This window comes from Arvicola amphibius, chromosome 2 (assembly GCF_903992535.2).
Source record: "Arvicola amphibius chromosome 2, mArvAmp1.2, whole genome shotgun sequence".
NCBI classification, from domain to species: Eukaryota; Metazoa; Chordata; class Mammalia; order Rodentia; family Cricetidae; genus Arvicola; species Arvicola amphibius.
Window position 1 is genome coordinate 113,101,285 of NC_052048.2, and position 16,726 is coordinate 113,118,010.

The 16,726-nt window shown below is 41.3% G+C and overlaps 1 protein-coding gene across 2 annotated transcripts in view; it reads right to left on the bottom strand.

Moving 5' to 3' along the window:
- The window catches only part of Gtf2a1l (general transcription factor IIA subunit 1 like), a 41,545-nt gene extending 25,101 nt beyond the window's left edge, over positions 1–16,444 (bottom strand). The window contains exons 1-3 of one of the 2 annotated variants that reach the window (XM_038320449.1): positions 16,424–16,444; positions 13,508–13,609; positions 13,197–13,314 (exon numbers count right to left, since the gene is read on the bottom strand). In XM_038320449.1, the coding sequence (XP_038176377.1) occupies positions 13,197–13,314; positions 13,508–13,609; positions 16,424–16,444 (241 nt within the window). The remainder of the gene's footprint in view (positions 1–13,196; positions 13,315–13,507; positions 13,610–16,423) is intronic. The other variant, XM_038320450.1, reaches the window with a different exon arrangement.
- Between the last annotated feature and the right edge of the window lie 282 nt (positions 16,445–16,726).

Here is a 16,726-nt window from a genome sequence, read left to right on the forward strand (position 1 = left end):
TGCACCCCCCCCCAACTTAACTTTAATATAGGTTCACAAGCTCTATCTCTATCATTAAACTTGTCCTGAAAATTTAAAATACTCAAACTCATTTGATAACCAAGTAACTTTTCATTAACTATGTATCTTAAATGAAGTATTATAATTTAAGATTCCATAGATGTGTTCTAGGAACATTAAATTCAAAATAATAGATTTTATATTAATAGCAAAAATTCAATCCTACAAGTATAATGTAAAAAAATCAACATAATAATCTTATTTAACAATATTTGAATTTGCAGTAACCTTTTCCCAATCCACAACCAAAAATTCTGATAGCATTTGCTTTACAATTCCTGATCTCATTTTGAGTCTATACAAATCTTAATATGTGAGCCAAATGTCTTAGTCAGGGTTACTTTTGCTGGATAAAACACCATGACCAAAGCAAGTTGGGTAGGAAAGAGTTAATTTGGCATACACTTCAACATCACTGTTCATCACTGAAGGAAGTCAGGACAGGAACTCACACAGAGCAGGAACCTAGAGGCAGGAGCTGATGCAGAGGCCATAGAGGGGTGCTGCTTACTGGCTTGCTCCTCACAGCTTTCTCGGCCTGCTTTCTTATAGAACCCAGGACCACCAGTCCAGGGATGGCATCACCCATAATGAACTGGGCCCTCCCCCCATCTATCACTAATTGATAAAATGCCCTACAGGCTTGCCTACAGTCTGATCTTATAGAGACATCTTCTCAATTGAGGCTCCTTCTCTCCAATGACTCTAGCCTATGTCTAGCTGACATAAACTAGCCAGCACAGCACATAATTTAAAAATTCAGTATGTGGTCATTTTCTTCTTAAATACATGAGTATTTCCTGACAATGTAACTGAAACAGTCCCCAAAGTCACCAGAAGCGCCAGCGTAGGCATTCCTCCCAATCTCAGTTCAGGCATTTGAACCTCCTATAGTTTAGGAGTCCAAATCTCAAAGAAAGATCCCACCACTTACTTGGTGTTCCATGATTAGCACACACTGGATACAGGTGTTGTGTATGTGCATGGGGCATAGTGTGATACTTGAGCCACTACATGTTAATCGATAGTTTAAAAGTGCAATAAATTAAGATACTACCCTCCATAAACATCAACAAAGAAAAATCAAGGATCAGGTGGCTTCATGGTCAAATTCAATCATTCAAACGAGAATTAATATCAAATCCCCTTAAACTCTTCCCAAAAAAAATAGGAACACTTCTTCCAAGCACTGTTTACAAGGCCAGCATCACCTCGACACCAGAGCCAAACACAAATACTCAAGAACAGGCTAATGTCTCTAAGAGACCCTAACAATGAAAAAATTAATGAAATGACAGCAAACCAAATGCTACAACATACAAAAAAGATCATACCACACCCAAGGAGCATCTATATTTAGCATGGAAGAACAACTTAACATCTACAAATCAATGCAATATATAACATTAGCAGAATGGAAGGAAACACACATCATCTCAGTTGTTCCAGAAAATGTGATTGCTTGGGGAGGCAGAGGCAGGTGGATTTTGGTGAGTTAGAGGCCTGCCTGGTCTGCAGAGTGACCTACACACACTTCAACTACTACACTGTGTAGGCAGGCTACACAGTGAAATCCTGTCTCATAAAACAAAAGAAAAAAAGAAAAGGGAGGAAGGAAGGGAGGAAGGGAGGGAAGGAGGAAGGATGTGCTTGACAAAGCCTTCATTTTAACAGTATGCATGTGTGTGTGTTCACGCACGCACGCGCGCGTGCATACCACACAATACATGTGATGGTCAGAAAACCACTTTTGGAAGTCAGTCATCTCATTCTACCACATGGATTCTAGGGATTGAACTCAGTTCAAAAGGTTTGGTGGCAAACACCAAGACCTGTTAGGCCATCTGGTCAACCCTCTGTATCCTTTCTTGATTAAAGCAAACAAAGGAGCCAGCCAGCTAGCTCAGCTGGAACAGGAACAGGCACTTGGTGCACAACCCTGACTACCTGAGTTTGATCTGTGGAATCCACCCAAAAAAAGCTAGATGTGGTAGCATAATCTATAATCATAGCACTCTTGTAGCAAGTGAGAGGTGGAGACATGAATAATAACAACAACAATAATAATCCACAAGCTCAGAAGTAAGCTAGCATGTCAGAAACAAGAAAGTCGCTGCACGAGTGGATGAAGAAAAACAACCTGAAACTCCTGAAATTTGTCTTCTGACCTACATACACTTCAAGAAACACACACGCACACTCATACATGTACACACTGTGCACACACAGATACATTAATAAGTAAATTTTTAAAACTCAACAGCTTATAAACAAAAAACATTTTCTAATATATAATAAAGATAATAAAGGCTATGGGGACTGGAGAAATGGCCCCACACTAAGAGTGCTTGCTGCTCTTCCCGAGGACCTGAGTTCAGTCCCCATCACCCACACCAGGTGTCTCCCTACAGCCTGTACCTCTAGCTCCCCAGAACCAGGTGCCCTCTGCAGGCACCTGCACTCACAGGCCTATTCCCATACAGAGACATACAAGCAATGAAAAATAAACAATAAGTCGCTTAATGACTATGACAACCTACAGCTGACATCATAACAGTGGGATTTAAAAGCTTTTCCTTTAAGATCTTCCATAGGATAAGGGGCCAACTCTTGCCACAACTGCTCAATATTGAACCAGACATTCTAGCAATATTATAAAGAAAAAGACATAAAAAGCATACAAACCAGAAATGTGAGGGCAAAAAAATTATCTCAATTTGCATATGGTATGAAACTATACACAGAAAAGAACAGAGTCCACAAAAGAACTAATAATTGAGCTCAGTAAAGTTTTAGATTCAAACCAATCTTTAAAAAGTCAGTTGTATTTCTGAATAAAAACAACCTATCTGGAAAAGAAATCAAAATGTGACAGCATCTTAAAAAAAAAACAAAATACTTATGAATAAATTTAATCAAGATGGTAAAAGATTTGTATCTCTAATAGAAAAAAAGCTTTTTAAAATGAAATCAGAGAAGATGAGACACACAGTGAGAGCCCGTCAAAGAAGGGAGGGGAGGAATGGGAGTTAGAAGGGAGGAGGAAAAGAAGGGGAGGGAGGGAGGCCAAGGGAGAGAGACGGATTATTGATTTAAGCATACAGAAATAAACGACACTTCTATCCATAGACTGATTAAAGTAACTGATACTGTTAAAATGTCCATACTACCCAAAGCGACATCTAAATGTTATGCAATCTCTATCAAGATTCCAATGATACCCTTTCAGAAATAGAAAAAAAATCTAAAATTTTCAAGCAAGCCATAAATAAACCTCAATAACCAAGGCAATCCAGAGAAAACAAAACCAAGGCTGGGTTGATGGTTCAGTGGGTAAAAAGAAAACATGAGGACTTGGGCTTGGAGCCTGAGCACTCACGTGAAAGCCAGACATGACAAATGTGCGTGCAGGCCCAGAGCCACTGTGGTGAAACAGGAGGCAGAGGCAGGAGAGTTCCCTGAAGGTCATGTGCCAGCTAGCCAGGCATACACAGTAGCAATGAAGTCCTCTGTCAAACAAGGTTGAAGATCAACCAACACCTGAGGTTGCCCTCTGACAACCATGCCTCCATGATGACCTGCTCATGAATGTACATGTGTGTGTATGCACGCGTGTGTGTGTGTGAACACACACACGCGCGCACGCACACACAAGACAAAAACAGAATCGGGGCCTCACATTTCCTACTGTAAGATTATACTATAAAGCCAGGCACAGTCCATGTGAAACAAGGAAGATTGCTTAAAAACAGGAAGAAAAAGGAATTCAAGAACAGCCTGAGCCCTGGGTTAAAAAGGTATTTTTAAAATATTTTACAAGTATTTATACTTTAAAAAATACTACTACAAAACTATAGGAACAGAACAGCATGATGCTGACATAAAAACTTATAAGCTAAGGACTGAGGAGATAACCGTGTAAAAGCCAGGAAGTCAGTGCTTTTAATCCCAGCGCTGGATAGGGCAGAGAAGGGGGATCCCTAGAGCTTGCTGGCCAATGACTGTAACACAGAAAGAGAGAGAGAGAGAGAGAGAGAGGGGGGGGGGGGAAACTAGATCATTGGGGGAAGTTTATGGAGATGTAAAATAAATTCAAACATGTTTGATCAACTAATTTCCAACACGACACTAAAAGAGACAAGGGTAAAGAACCATCTCTTCAAAAACTGGTGTTGGGTTTTTCAAAATACTGATTCACTACATAAATTTTGAAAACTGTTTCCTTTTGTGCCCTGATTATTACACCTCACATGCTCCTTTTCTGAGATGCATTCCTCTTCTCACACAGAACTTGGCATTGTAGTGCACTATATGGATATAATTAATTAGAGCAGACAGCGTATTTTCCAGACATTAGAGGCCATTATTTCAGTGTTGAATACCAGATATATCTCTTGTATGTTGTAGGAAATACTTAAGTTTTATCTAAGCTTCCAGGATGATTTGGCATTTTATAAGATTCCCTTTATTCATCTTTAGTGTCACAAGATTACAGATCTATAGGAATCCTCTTATCCTGATTGATATTCTCTCCTATGACCCAAGTATTGATGCAGCAATGAATGGGGATAACAGTTTCTCACAGTTCACACCAGGACTTAAGTAAGGTTGGGATAAATTACCCTATGCCTTTAGTTAAAGTTTTTGGGACTGTTTCCAACTATGAACTCACTTCCTCCAATAAACATGAACCAATTCAGAAAAAAAGGATCCTTGGAAAACTGAATCTTCACATGTAAAATAACAACACTGAACCTGTCTCTTATGCCTTACACGCACAAAAATTAACTCACATGCAAAATGAATAGAAGACCTAAACATTAGACCTGAGCCCTAACACTCCCAGAAGAAGACAAAAGGGGGAATGCCTTGACATTAGCCCTTAGGCTGCCATCACGAAAGTTTAGAGTATACAAGAATAAGCAGGACTTTAGTTACTTAGACTTTGTCACTAGGACAAATATGAAGAGGAAACAAGATGAAACAACGTGGTTCACCATTTCAGTCCATTGTGCTAAGACTGAAGTAAGGCTAGCTGCGATAGCAGAGAGGACATGATGGGACAGATCTCCTCCCTCATCACAACCAGAACACAAAGAGTAAGCCTGCGTGAGAGCTACCTCCTCCTGACTCTTCGATCCTCCCTGGGGCTCTGGCCTCTAGATGGGATGCTGTGCACACCCAGGATGGACATTCTCCCATCGGATAAGCGTTTCTGAGGATGCCCACGCTGACACAGCCAGAGCGGGTTCCAGTCATCTCCAAGCATTCTCTCTCCGTGCAGTCAAGCTGGCACAGAAGATTAACTGTGACAGGACTACAACAAAAGAATTCTGCACAGCAAGAGGATCTGTCAACAAAACGGCAACATGCAGCTGAGAAAACATCTCCAAGCCACCTATCTGATAAAGGGTGGATATCTAAAATATGTAAAGAAGTCAGTAGTAGAAAAACAAGTCGTTTTAAAATGAGCAAAATATATGGACAGATGTTTTCCAGGAAAACATAAAAATGGTCATTGGATATTTAAAGAGGCACTTGCCACCACTGCTCATCGGAGAAAGACTAAGGAAAGGGCTAAAGGGTGGGATGAGGGCACTGGGGGTGGTCTGCCTACCACACACAAGGCCTAGATTTTATCACCAGCATGGAATGTTTTAGAAGATACACCTGACTCCTGTAAGGATGACTATTGTCAAGAAGAGATTAGGGGTGATGATGATGACGCAGAGAAAAGGTCACTTAGATGGTCTTGGACTCACGTCTTTGCCCTTCTCCTGGGATGACTCTGTGACACCACGCCTAGCTCCTAGGAAGCAACATAAGCAGCCTATAAGCCTATGTGGACTGTTTCTCAGATTCTAACAGTGAGATTCTGTACACCACTACAACATGGATGAACCTAGATGACTCCACACTAAATGAAAAAAAATGAGGTAAGAAAAATGCTGGGTATTCTCACTTATGTTTAGAATCTAAAAAGGAAATGGAGCCAACGAGCTGGCTCAGTAAGCATCTTGTCACGAAGACCGACAACTGAGTTTGGTCCTTTGAAAACATGGTGGAAGGAAAGAACTGACTCCTAAAACATGTCCCTTGACTCCTACATGTGTACACTAGCATGTATGTGCCTGTATACACACACACAAGCACGCACACGCACTCACACACACACACACACACACACACACATGTTAAGTCAAGATTTTTTATTTTAAAAGAAAACCTGCTGAGATGAAGAATAAAATGGGGGGTTACTAGATGCAGGGGAGCAAGACCTGAGGCTTGGTCAGAGTGCCAGCATCTACAGGGAAAATGTGCAGCACAGGGGTCCTTCTTACTACTGTATAATATTTGAGAGTTTTGCTAGCAGTGTAGGTTTGAGATTCTTGCCACACTTTTTTTTTAAATGACTAACTCAAAAATGATAGACACTCTAATTTACATAACACACAGCAACACTATGTACATCATAACATCGTGCTGCCCAGTTTAAAAAATCAGAGTAAAGTTTAAGTCAAAAATAGGTATGGGTGCCAGGGAGGGGGCTTACTGCACAAGTCTGAAAACCAAATTCAATAACCAGAACCTATGTGAGGGCCAATGGAAAGAATGGAGTCCACAAAGTTGTCCTCAGACCTCCATACACTCAAGTGTGCACACATGTGCACATGCACACACACACACACATACTAAGAATAACAACAACAACAGTAATAACAAGACCAAATGTTAAGTAGTTACCACCCTGGCCAGGCTTCTCTGTGGATGCAGGAATTGGCCCCACCCTTGCAGAGCAGGTGCCTATCCACTGAGCCACCTCCCAAACAAAATCCGTATTTTAAAAAGCTCTTTGGGGTCCTCAGTTACTAAGCGTGTAAAGAAACCCCATGATTTAAAAAAAATGTTGAAAACTGATAACACAGGCTATTCCTAAGAAGTGAATAATACAGCCAAAAAATATATAACAAAGGAAAAACGGGCTTTTAAAACAGAATTGACGGAGGTAAATGACTTACTCAATTATGGATTTTGTTTGAGCTTGTTATCAAAAGAGATAAAAAAGATTGCAGCAGTTTAAGTTATTTTAATCAGGCTTTTTAAAGCATACCATGAGAAGATACAATTAAGAAGTACTTCAATTTTATGAGGCTATTTATTTTGAGACTCTTATTGAAGGGTGCCCAGAAATGAAGACAGACAAGAACGGGGTCTGTAGCACGCCTTTCTTCTTAAGCCTCTGCACTGTAAATTTCAAGGAAGAGAATAAGAAAAACTGTCTTATTTAAATGTAATTATTCCTATTATTCTAACTTCCGAGACAGAATTAAAAAAAAAAAAAATGAGGTGCCGAGTGAAATCTAGCCAGAGCCAGGCTTTGTCAGGCTAGTTTGTGATTTACATCACTGGTAATGTTGCCATCTTCTGGGCAAAATGGAGTATTGCAATTCTGAATGACAAGAAAAATGAGAAGTTTTTCATACGAAACACTGAAATATTTCCTCCTCCTTACGAATCACACCCTCTCGCCAACCTCAGGGCTATGTGACCGGGAGACGGAGATGCCTTAGCCATGCATGGTAGTGCAAACCTGTAAGGCCAGGTCTCAGAAGCTGTGGCAGAGGGTAACGTAGGTCCAAGCCAGCCTGGGCAATAACAGTGAGCTCAAGTACAGGTTCCTGCCCGCCACCAAAAAAAAAAAAAGTATGTGTATGTGTGTGTATGTGTGTGTATGTGTGTGTATGTGTGTGTATGTGTGTATGTGTGTGTATGTGTATGTGTATGTGTGTGTATGTGTGTGTATGTGTGTATGTGTGTGTATGTGTATGTGTGTGTATGTGTGTGTGTATGTGTGTGTATGTGTATGTGTGTGTGTGTGTGTGTTGAGACTTGCAAAAGTAGAGTGTGAAATGAAAGCACAGCTAAAGAAACAAGCGCTGATAAAATAATGTTTCCACATGTCAGCTTCACATTGAAACTCCTGTGACTGTGTGATCTACATGGTGTGTGCACAAGTGTGTGTGGTATGTGTGCTGGATATGCAGGTGTGTATCATATATACATATTGTATGACAGTGCATGTGTGTATGCAATGTATACGTATATGTGACAGTGTGCGTGTGTATGGTGGGTGTGTGGTGTATGTGTGTGATATATGTAGATGTGGTATATGCATGTGTGGTGTGGTTTGTGTGTAGTAGCTGCATATACATGTATGTGGAACATATGCATTAAGTACACATGTGTGTATACTTGCACAGGCTACTCTCTGCCTCATACCTTTTGAGTCAGAGTCTCTCCCTCAATGTGCAGCAAGACTGGAGACCAGCAAGCTACAACAGTCCTCTGTCTACCCCTCACAGCTCTGGGGTTAACAGATGCTTGCAAGGTCACGGGCAGGTCTTTACATGGGTGCAGGATCAAAATTCAGGTCTCAAACTTGAACGGCAAGTGCCCTGACCACTAAACCATCTCCTCGGTCCTCCTATGACTGACCCTCACAGAGCAATATCATATTTTACAGTTTAAATCTCTGCTTGATAACTTGACATTCATTTGCTAATTTATTTCATTTTCTTTCTTTTCTTTTTCTTTCCTTTTGGTTTTTCGAGACAAGGTTTCTTTGTGTAGTCTTGGCTGTCCTGGAACTCACTTTGTAGAACAGGCTGGCCTCGAACTCACAAAACTCCACCTGCCTCTGCCTCTGGGATTAAAGACATGTGCCACCACCACCCGGCCCAGTTTATTTCATTTTTATAGTTGCCGTCATATTTCAACTATTTTTGAATGGAAGAGGTGAGGCAAGAGAAGAAGACATTAGAAGGGAAAAGATGCTTCATCCCAGAGTACCTCTTGCCAGCTGAGAATCAAGAAAAGAAGCTGGAGAGATGGCTCAGAACCTAAAAACACTGGCTGCTCTTCCAGAGAACCCAGGTTCCATTCCCAACACCCACGTGGCAGCACATGACCATCTGGAACTCCAGTCCAGGAGACATGATGTCCTCTTTTGGGCGGTATGTAGGCATGAATGCAGGCAAAACACCCATGTACATAAAATAAAAATAAATAATTAGAAAAACACTATGGTTCAGGAACTGGGTCTGGGAAGAGGGCTGCAGCACCATGCAGATGGTGGCCAGAAGTCCCTGAAAGCCATGCAGTAGGCTAAGGTGATGGGTGGAGAAGATAGGGCACTGGGTGTGGGGGAGGGGATGGAAGAAAAGAGAAGCCCACAGGAAAGGCAGCAGGGAAGGGTGTTGGCCACAGGAGGAATCAAGAGATCTGGCTATGCCTAGACGAGGTGACCTCGTCCACTCCTGTTTAACATCTGGACACTGTGGCGTCACATCTTTTTGCTACCTATTGCTAGAATGAAGTGCTATCTTTGAGCCTGCTGGACACTGTAATACATTTGGTAAAACTAAATAAGTAATAATCATAAGGTAAATCCAATCTCAGATCCAGCCAGCACCTGCTGTTCATCTTTGCTGTTCTGAATGCTGTGTCACCTTGAATTAAACTCATCTGAAAGGATATGTGTGTACATATATGTAAGTGTATGTATGTGCATGCATATATATATACACACACACACACACACATGCACATACACAGTCTTTTAATGACCCCTACTCTGCTTTGAACTGCCCCACTCTAAAACTCCCTCCTGCATAAAGCCAAGGATCCCACTCTACCTGAGCTGAGGTCCCTAACAGAGGTTCTCAGCCACTGCGTGTGGAGGTGCATGGCTCAATCTACTGTGTGTGGAGTGCATGACTCAGTCCACTGTGTGTGGAGGTGCATGACTCAGTCCACTGTGTGTGGAGGTACATCGCTCAGCCCCTGTCCCTGTTGCCACTGACTGAACTATTCTTTTTTCTTCACCATAGCAGACATGAATATCATAAGGATTTCCCCAAACATGATACAAATCAGAAAAGAAGTCAAACTCTCACTATTTGCTGATATGATAGTTTACATAAGTGACCCCAAAAATTCTACCAAGGAACTTCTACAACTCATTAACACCTTCAGGAATGTAGCAGGATACAAGATTAACTCAAAAAAATTAGTAGTCCTCTTTTACACAGATGATAAATGGGCTGAGAAAGAAATGAGAGAAACATCACCCTTCACAATAGCCACAAATAACATAAAATGTCTAGGAGTAACTCGAACCGAACAAGTGGAAGACTTGTATGACAAGAACTTTAAATCTTTGAAGAAAGAAATTGAAAAAGACACCAGAAAATGGAAAGCTCTCCCATGCTCTTAAGTAGGCAGAATTAAGACGGTAAAAATGGCGATCTTACCAAAAGCAACCTACAGATTCAATGCGATGCCCATCAAAATCCCAGCAAACCTTGAAAGAACAATACTCAACTTCATATGGAAAAGCAGAAAAACCCAGGATAGCCAAAACAACCCTGTACAATAAAAGGAATTTCTGGAGGCATTACCTTCCTTGACTACAAACTCCACTACAGAGCTACAGTACTGAAAACACCCTGGGATTGGCATAAAAACAGACAGGAGGACCAAGGGAACCAAATCGAGACCTGGATATCAATCCACACACCTTCAAACACCTGATATTTGACAAAGAAGCAAAAAATATCAAATGGAAAAAAAAGAGCATATTCAACAAATGGTGCTGGCATAACTGGATATCAACACATAGAAGAATGAAAATAGATCCATATGTATCGCCATGCACAAAACTCAAGTCCAAATGGATCAAAGACTTCAACATAAAACCAACCACACTGAACCTCATAACAGAGAAAGTGGGAAGTACACTTGAATGCATTGGAACAGGAGACCACTTTCTAAATATAACCCCAGTAGCACAGACACTGAGAGAAATAATTAATAAATAGGACCTCCTTGAAACTGAGAAGCTTCTGTTAGGCAAAGGACACGGTCAACAAGACAAAATGACAGCCTACAGAATGGGAAAAGATCTCCACTAACCCCACATTAGACAGAGGGCTGATCTCCAAAATATACAAAGAACTCTTTTAATCATCAAAAGAACAAATAATTCAATTTTAAAAATGGGGTACAGACCTAAACAGAGAACTCTCAACAGAGGAATCTAAAATGGCTAAAAGACATGTAAGGAAATGCTCAACATCCTCAACCATCAGAGAAATGCAAATCAAAACAACTCTGAGATTCCATCTTACACCTGTAAGAATGACCAAGCTCAAAAACACTAATGACAACTTATGCTGAAGAGGATGTGGGGTTAAGGGAACACACCTGCATTGCTGGTGGGAATGCAAGCTGGTATAGCTGCTTTTAATTTCAGTATGGTGATTTCTCAGAAAATTAGGAAACAATCTACCTCGAGACCCAGAAATACCACTTTTGAATATATACCCAAAGGATGCTCAATCGTACCACAAGGACATGTGCTCAACTATGTTCATAGCAGCATTGTTTTTCATAGCCAGAACCTGGAAACAACCTAAATGCCCCTCACCTGAGGAAAACATGGTACATTTACACAATAGAGTACCGCACAGCAGAAAAAAATAATTACATCTTGAAATCTGTGGGCAAATGGATGGATCTAGGAAACATCATATTGAGTGAGGTAACCCAGACCCAGAAAGACAATTATCATATGTACTCACTCAAAGTGACTTTTAGACATAAAACCACAAAAAATCAGTCTACAATTCACAATCCAGAGAACCTAGATAACAATGGGGACCCTAAGAGAGACATATATGGATCTAATGTACATGGGAAGTAGAAAAAGACAAGATCTCCTGAGTAAATTGGGAGCATGGGGACCATGGGAGAGGGTAGAAGGGGAGGGGAGAGGAAGAAAGGGAAGCGGAGAAAAATATATAGCTCAATAAAAAACAATAAAAAATAAATAATAATAATAATAAAATAGAAAAATAAAATAGAATATCCCCAAACATACAAATAATCTACTTATTAATGTCAATCTAGTCCAAATATCACCCTTCATTCTTACAAACACTATTCTACTCAACTTCATCTAAAACTAATAAACTATTGTGTGTACATACCTATCTCTATTGTGTGTACATGCCTAGATATATGTACTCATAAACTCTATTGTGCCTAGACATATGTACTCATAAACTCTATTGTGTGTGCATGCCTAGACATATGTACTCAAGTAGCCTAGGGATTATAGGAATCGGAAAGAAGCAGAATAAAGAAAGGCTGGAGGGATTAGTGTCTCTTTGGTCTTTTATTAGTCTTTACCAGTTTAAATTACACACATAAATCTGGGCAAAATCTTTCCTTAAAAGTAAAATTTAGTAAATCCAAGAATAAAATAAAATAAAATGCATATAGTTACTCCCTTGCTACTACTTTAATAGTCAAAACTATAAGGTAGCCTGAATTATCTCCATATTTTTTTCACTCTGTTTTGCTTCCAGTGCAATAATATACTGGTTAACGTGCACAGAAGGGAGGGGAAACGGGGAGAGGAAAGCAAGCAAACATGAGCATTTGTAGTGATGAGCTGCGGGCTGCATTCCTGCCGCCCGGCTTTCGGCCTCCTGGCTAGCTTATGCCCCAAAATAACAACACACAAATTGTATTCCTTTAAACACTGCCTGGCCCATTAGTTTCAGCCTCTTACTCACATCTTGGGCCGGAGCTTCATCGCATCTGGCTCAGAGAAGAGAGGCGTGGCAAATATCTGAGCCATCTACCTCACTTCCTTCTTCCTGTTCTGTCTACTCCACCTATCTAAATCCTGCCCTATCAAAAAGCCAAGGCAGTTTGTTTCTTAGCCAATGAGAGTCCTCCATCAAGCATTCAGGCACCTACCTTTCTCCCTGTGGCCTCAGCAGTGATATTTGGAACACTCCTCACAACACCCAGTCCACTTCCCAGAAATAACAATGGATGCTGTAAACCTACCAACTACATCATCGTTTCTCTAGAGTAAGGGGTTATTAAAACTGGCTTTATTAATGTGAGTTTTTAAAATAAACATGCATACTGTGTCCATCTAATTAAATCATCTAAAGTGATAACTTCTCTCCTTTAAGAACATTAATTATCCAGACTAAAAAACAGTACCAAATAGGAATTCATTCTGAAAACATAATAGTCTTAGACTAGTTCTCGCCAACCTGTTGACTGCAGTGTTGGTACAGCCTGTGGCAGCTGAAGCGTAAACAGAGACGAGTGGACACTATTTCTGAAGAAGTCCTCTGTCGCTTTAGATTGTAAAACTTTGGTTTCCCAGAGCTAAGAGGAAAAAAATACTGTTTTATTTTTGTTAATAGTGTTTTAAAAGACACCAATATTATGTTGGCTTTTTCTTAAGTGTTTATGCTTTCAGTGAACAGCACAAGGAACACATATTAACGCATCTGAAAGGTGAAAAGTATCATCACGTATCAGGTTTTGAAGACAAGACAGGAGAGACATGAGCACAAACCTTCTTCAAGTCTTTTAACACCTGCTCTTCGATGCCTTCCTCAGCAAACAGGTCCCGCACACCTTCTATTACGTCTTCAATTACAGACCGGTACAGCTTCGGCTACATGAAAGCAATTGTCGGAAGTTTTAATTCTCAAATTAGAATGGAATTGGCTTTAAAAACATGCCGATGGGGGCAGGAGAGGCTCAGTTGTTGCCCTTGAGGAGGCCCTGGGTTTGATTCCCAGCACCCATGTCAGTTGGGTCATAATTGCCTGTCACTCCAGCCCCAAGGGAATCTGCCTTCTTCTTGTCTCCTGGGGCTGTATACATGTTTACATACCCCATGCAGATTTACACATAACTAAGGTAAATCATTAAAGCACACTTTCCAGTCCTTGGTTTGAAGAAAACAACCACAGTTACTGAGAACACCCTGCTCCCAGCTCGGCCTTGGCTCTTTATAGATTGTATTCATCACCTATCTTTCCCTGGAGGCCCCTATCCACAAGGCTCAATCACAAGACTACACCACGCCTGGTGGGGAATCTCCCAGATGTAGGAAACCTTCCTGTTCCTTTCTGAAAGGGAAACTGGAGGCAGCTGGAAATAAGCCCCGTTTCCAGTCCAGCCTTTTCTCAGTGCAGCACCTATTAGAGAACTATGTGGATGTAAATGAACTTCAAGTCTTAAAAGTGGGTCAATCAGAGCCCGCCCTGCTTCCAAAATAGCTGTGAAGAGATGTAGTAAGGAGCTGTGGGCAGGCTGCATTCTGCCGCCCAGCTCCCGGCCGCCTGGCTCCTGCACAGCTAACTTTACACCCAAAATAACAACACACAAACTGTATTCATTTAAACACTGCCTGGCCCATTAGTTTCAGCCTCTTACTCACATCTTGATTAACCCATATCTAATAATCAATGTAGCACCACGAAGTGGTGCCTTACCGGGAAGATTCTAGCGTACATACATCTTGGGCCGGAGCTTCATCGTGTCTAACCCAGAGAACAGAGGCATGGCGATTTATTAACTTCCCTTCCCAGCATTCTGTTCTGCCTACTCCACCCACCTAAGGGCCGGCCTATCAAATGAGCCAGGCAGTTTTTTATTAACCAATGAAATCAACTCAAACAGAAGACCCTCCCACATCAGAGAGAGGGCTGATGTGGTCAAGTAAAAACACAACCACCCCTACGTCCCAGTGAATGTCCTGATACAGTAACCAATAAGTGCATGAAGAAACCAACGGTGCTGAAACAAAATCAGGTAAAGTCTACCCAGAGTCACAGGTTACACCAACAGCACAAGAAGCATGTGAAATACACTCGGCCTTCCTGGTCTATATGAAATGTGTCCCGCCGAGGTCTCCTACACAAACAATCCTGATCCAGGAGAAGGCCACAGATAGCATATGGTAAAGCAAGAACTCCCGTTGCTTTTATTCTGGATGGCCTAACCCAGCTCAAATGAAAACTGAGATATTCATGGACTGCTTTTTCATGCCTCCCGAAAAAAAAAAAAAAAAAAAAAAAAAAAAAAAAAAAAAAAAAAAAAAAAAACCCTCTCACTCTAGGAACAGCATATTTTAAACTAATCCTTCCAAAGATCCGGGGTAAGTCTATGAATAGGCCAATCAGTACCATCTGAATGTCAGTCACAGGCATACCTATTAAGACTAAGTGCCCCCAAATGAGTTGCTTCTTCTAAGACAGTCTACCCTGATAAGGGCTTCTAAACTGATGCTTGGGTTTTAATCCCAGCTAAATGATCACACTCTAAGAGCTGGAGGAAAAAACTCCTAGGGCTAAAAACATCTTTTAAGCTCTACCCTTGGAGTATAACAGTGGCAGTCCAAAAGAGGCCAGTTAAAACACAATATTTCAAAAGCAAAATAAGTATTGAATGTAGTCTCTCTTGTAGGAGTACCCATAAGCTTCAGATTGCTTTCTCTGCGTTATCTTTATTAAAACTGTATATAGTCTGAACCTCCATCTTACCTACGTCTCTAAAAGAAAACATATGTGCATTGACAGTCACAGTCCGGCAAGCTGGTATAAGTACTTTACACTCCTTAGGGCATCATAAGATGTACATGAGTATGTCTCTAAAATCAGAGCCTTTTGGACCCCATAGATACGCATGGAATTTCACACACACAAACCTATCCTGGCTCTCACACTCTTTCGGGAAATGTGCATCTGTTGATATTGTTTTGGCCTTTAACTTGGGATTTTCACTTCCGATGGGAGTAGTGAACAATGCTGTTTTGCTAGTAAACTCTCATTGTAGGAGCTTTAGATACCCTTATCTAGGGTTAGTGGGTTCCACATTTATGCGTTAAGATGCTAAAGGACAAGGAAAGGCGAGATGGTGGGGGCAACAACCCAAATCTCATCACCTACTATTCCAAGGTTAGGGAGTAATATAGCGCAAACCAGACATGTCCTAATAAAGAATGAGAATTAGGGCTGGAGTTTGCAGTGAGAGAGAATGTGGAAAGATCCAAAGTCGGAAGCCAGCCTGGGGTTACTTTACACGACCTTATCAAAAAGAAAAAAGATAAGGAAGGAAAGAAGGAAGGAAGGAAGGAAGGAAGGAAGGAAGGAAGGAAGGAAGGAAGGAAGGAAGGAAGGAAGGACAAAGAAAAGAAAAGAAGAGAAGAGAAGAGAAGAGAAGAGAAGAGAAGAGAAGAGAAGAGAAGAGAAGAGAAACGAAAAAGACAAGAGAACGTAGAGGAAATCATCCTGATTGAAGATGCTCTATACAGTTTCAAGGCCCTAACCTAGGTAGTCTCTGTTGGAGTGGGAAGCACAATTTTCCCAATAGAATCAAAGCCCACGTGACTGTCTTCAGTTTCCTCTAATCCATGGTGAGACGGGGTGCCTATCAAAGTCTGTGACTTGCCATGGACGGCTAAAGGGTGCTGCCTCCTTACCACCAGGTTGACGAAAGCCATGCTGGCGGCGGCTCTGCGCTTGACCGTTTGTGCCTGTGCCCTAGAGAGCAGTCAGGCCAGCTCTTGAACCGAGGCGCTCGTTGCTGCGCAACCACGAGGACGCTGAGGGGCGGAGCTAAGTAAGGCGGGACAAGAAAAAAGGTTAATGATTGGAGGGATAGAGTTTGGGCTTGGCATGAGTGTGGTGAGGTGCCTAACCAGCTTTAACAGGCTAAGTGGGCCTGTGCAGTAAGGGGTGGGGCAACTTCATCTTTGAAGGATGTAGGAAGAAAGAAGGCAGAT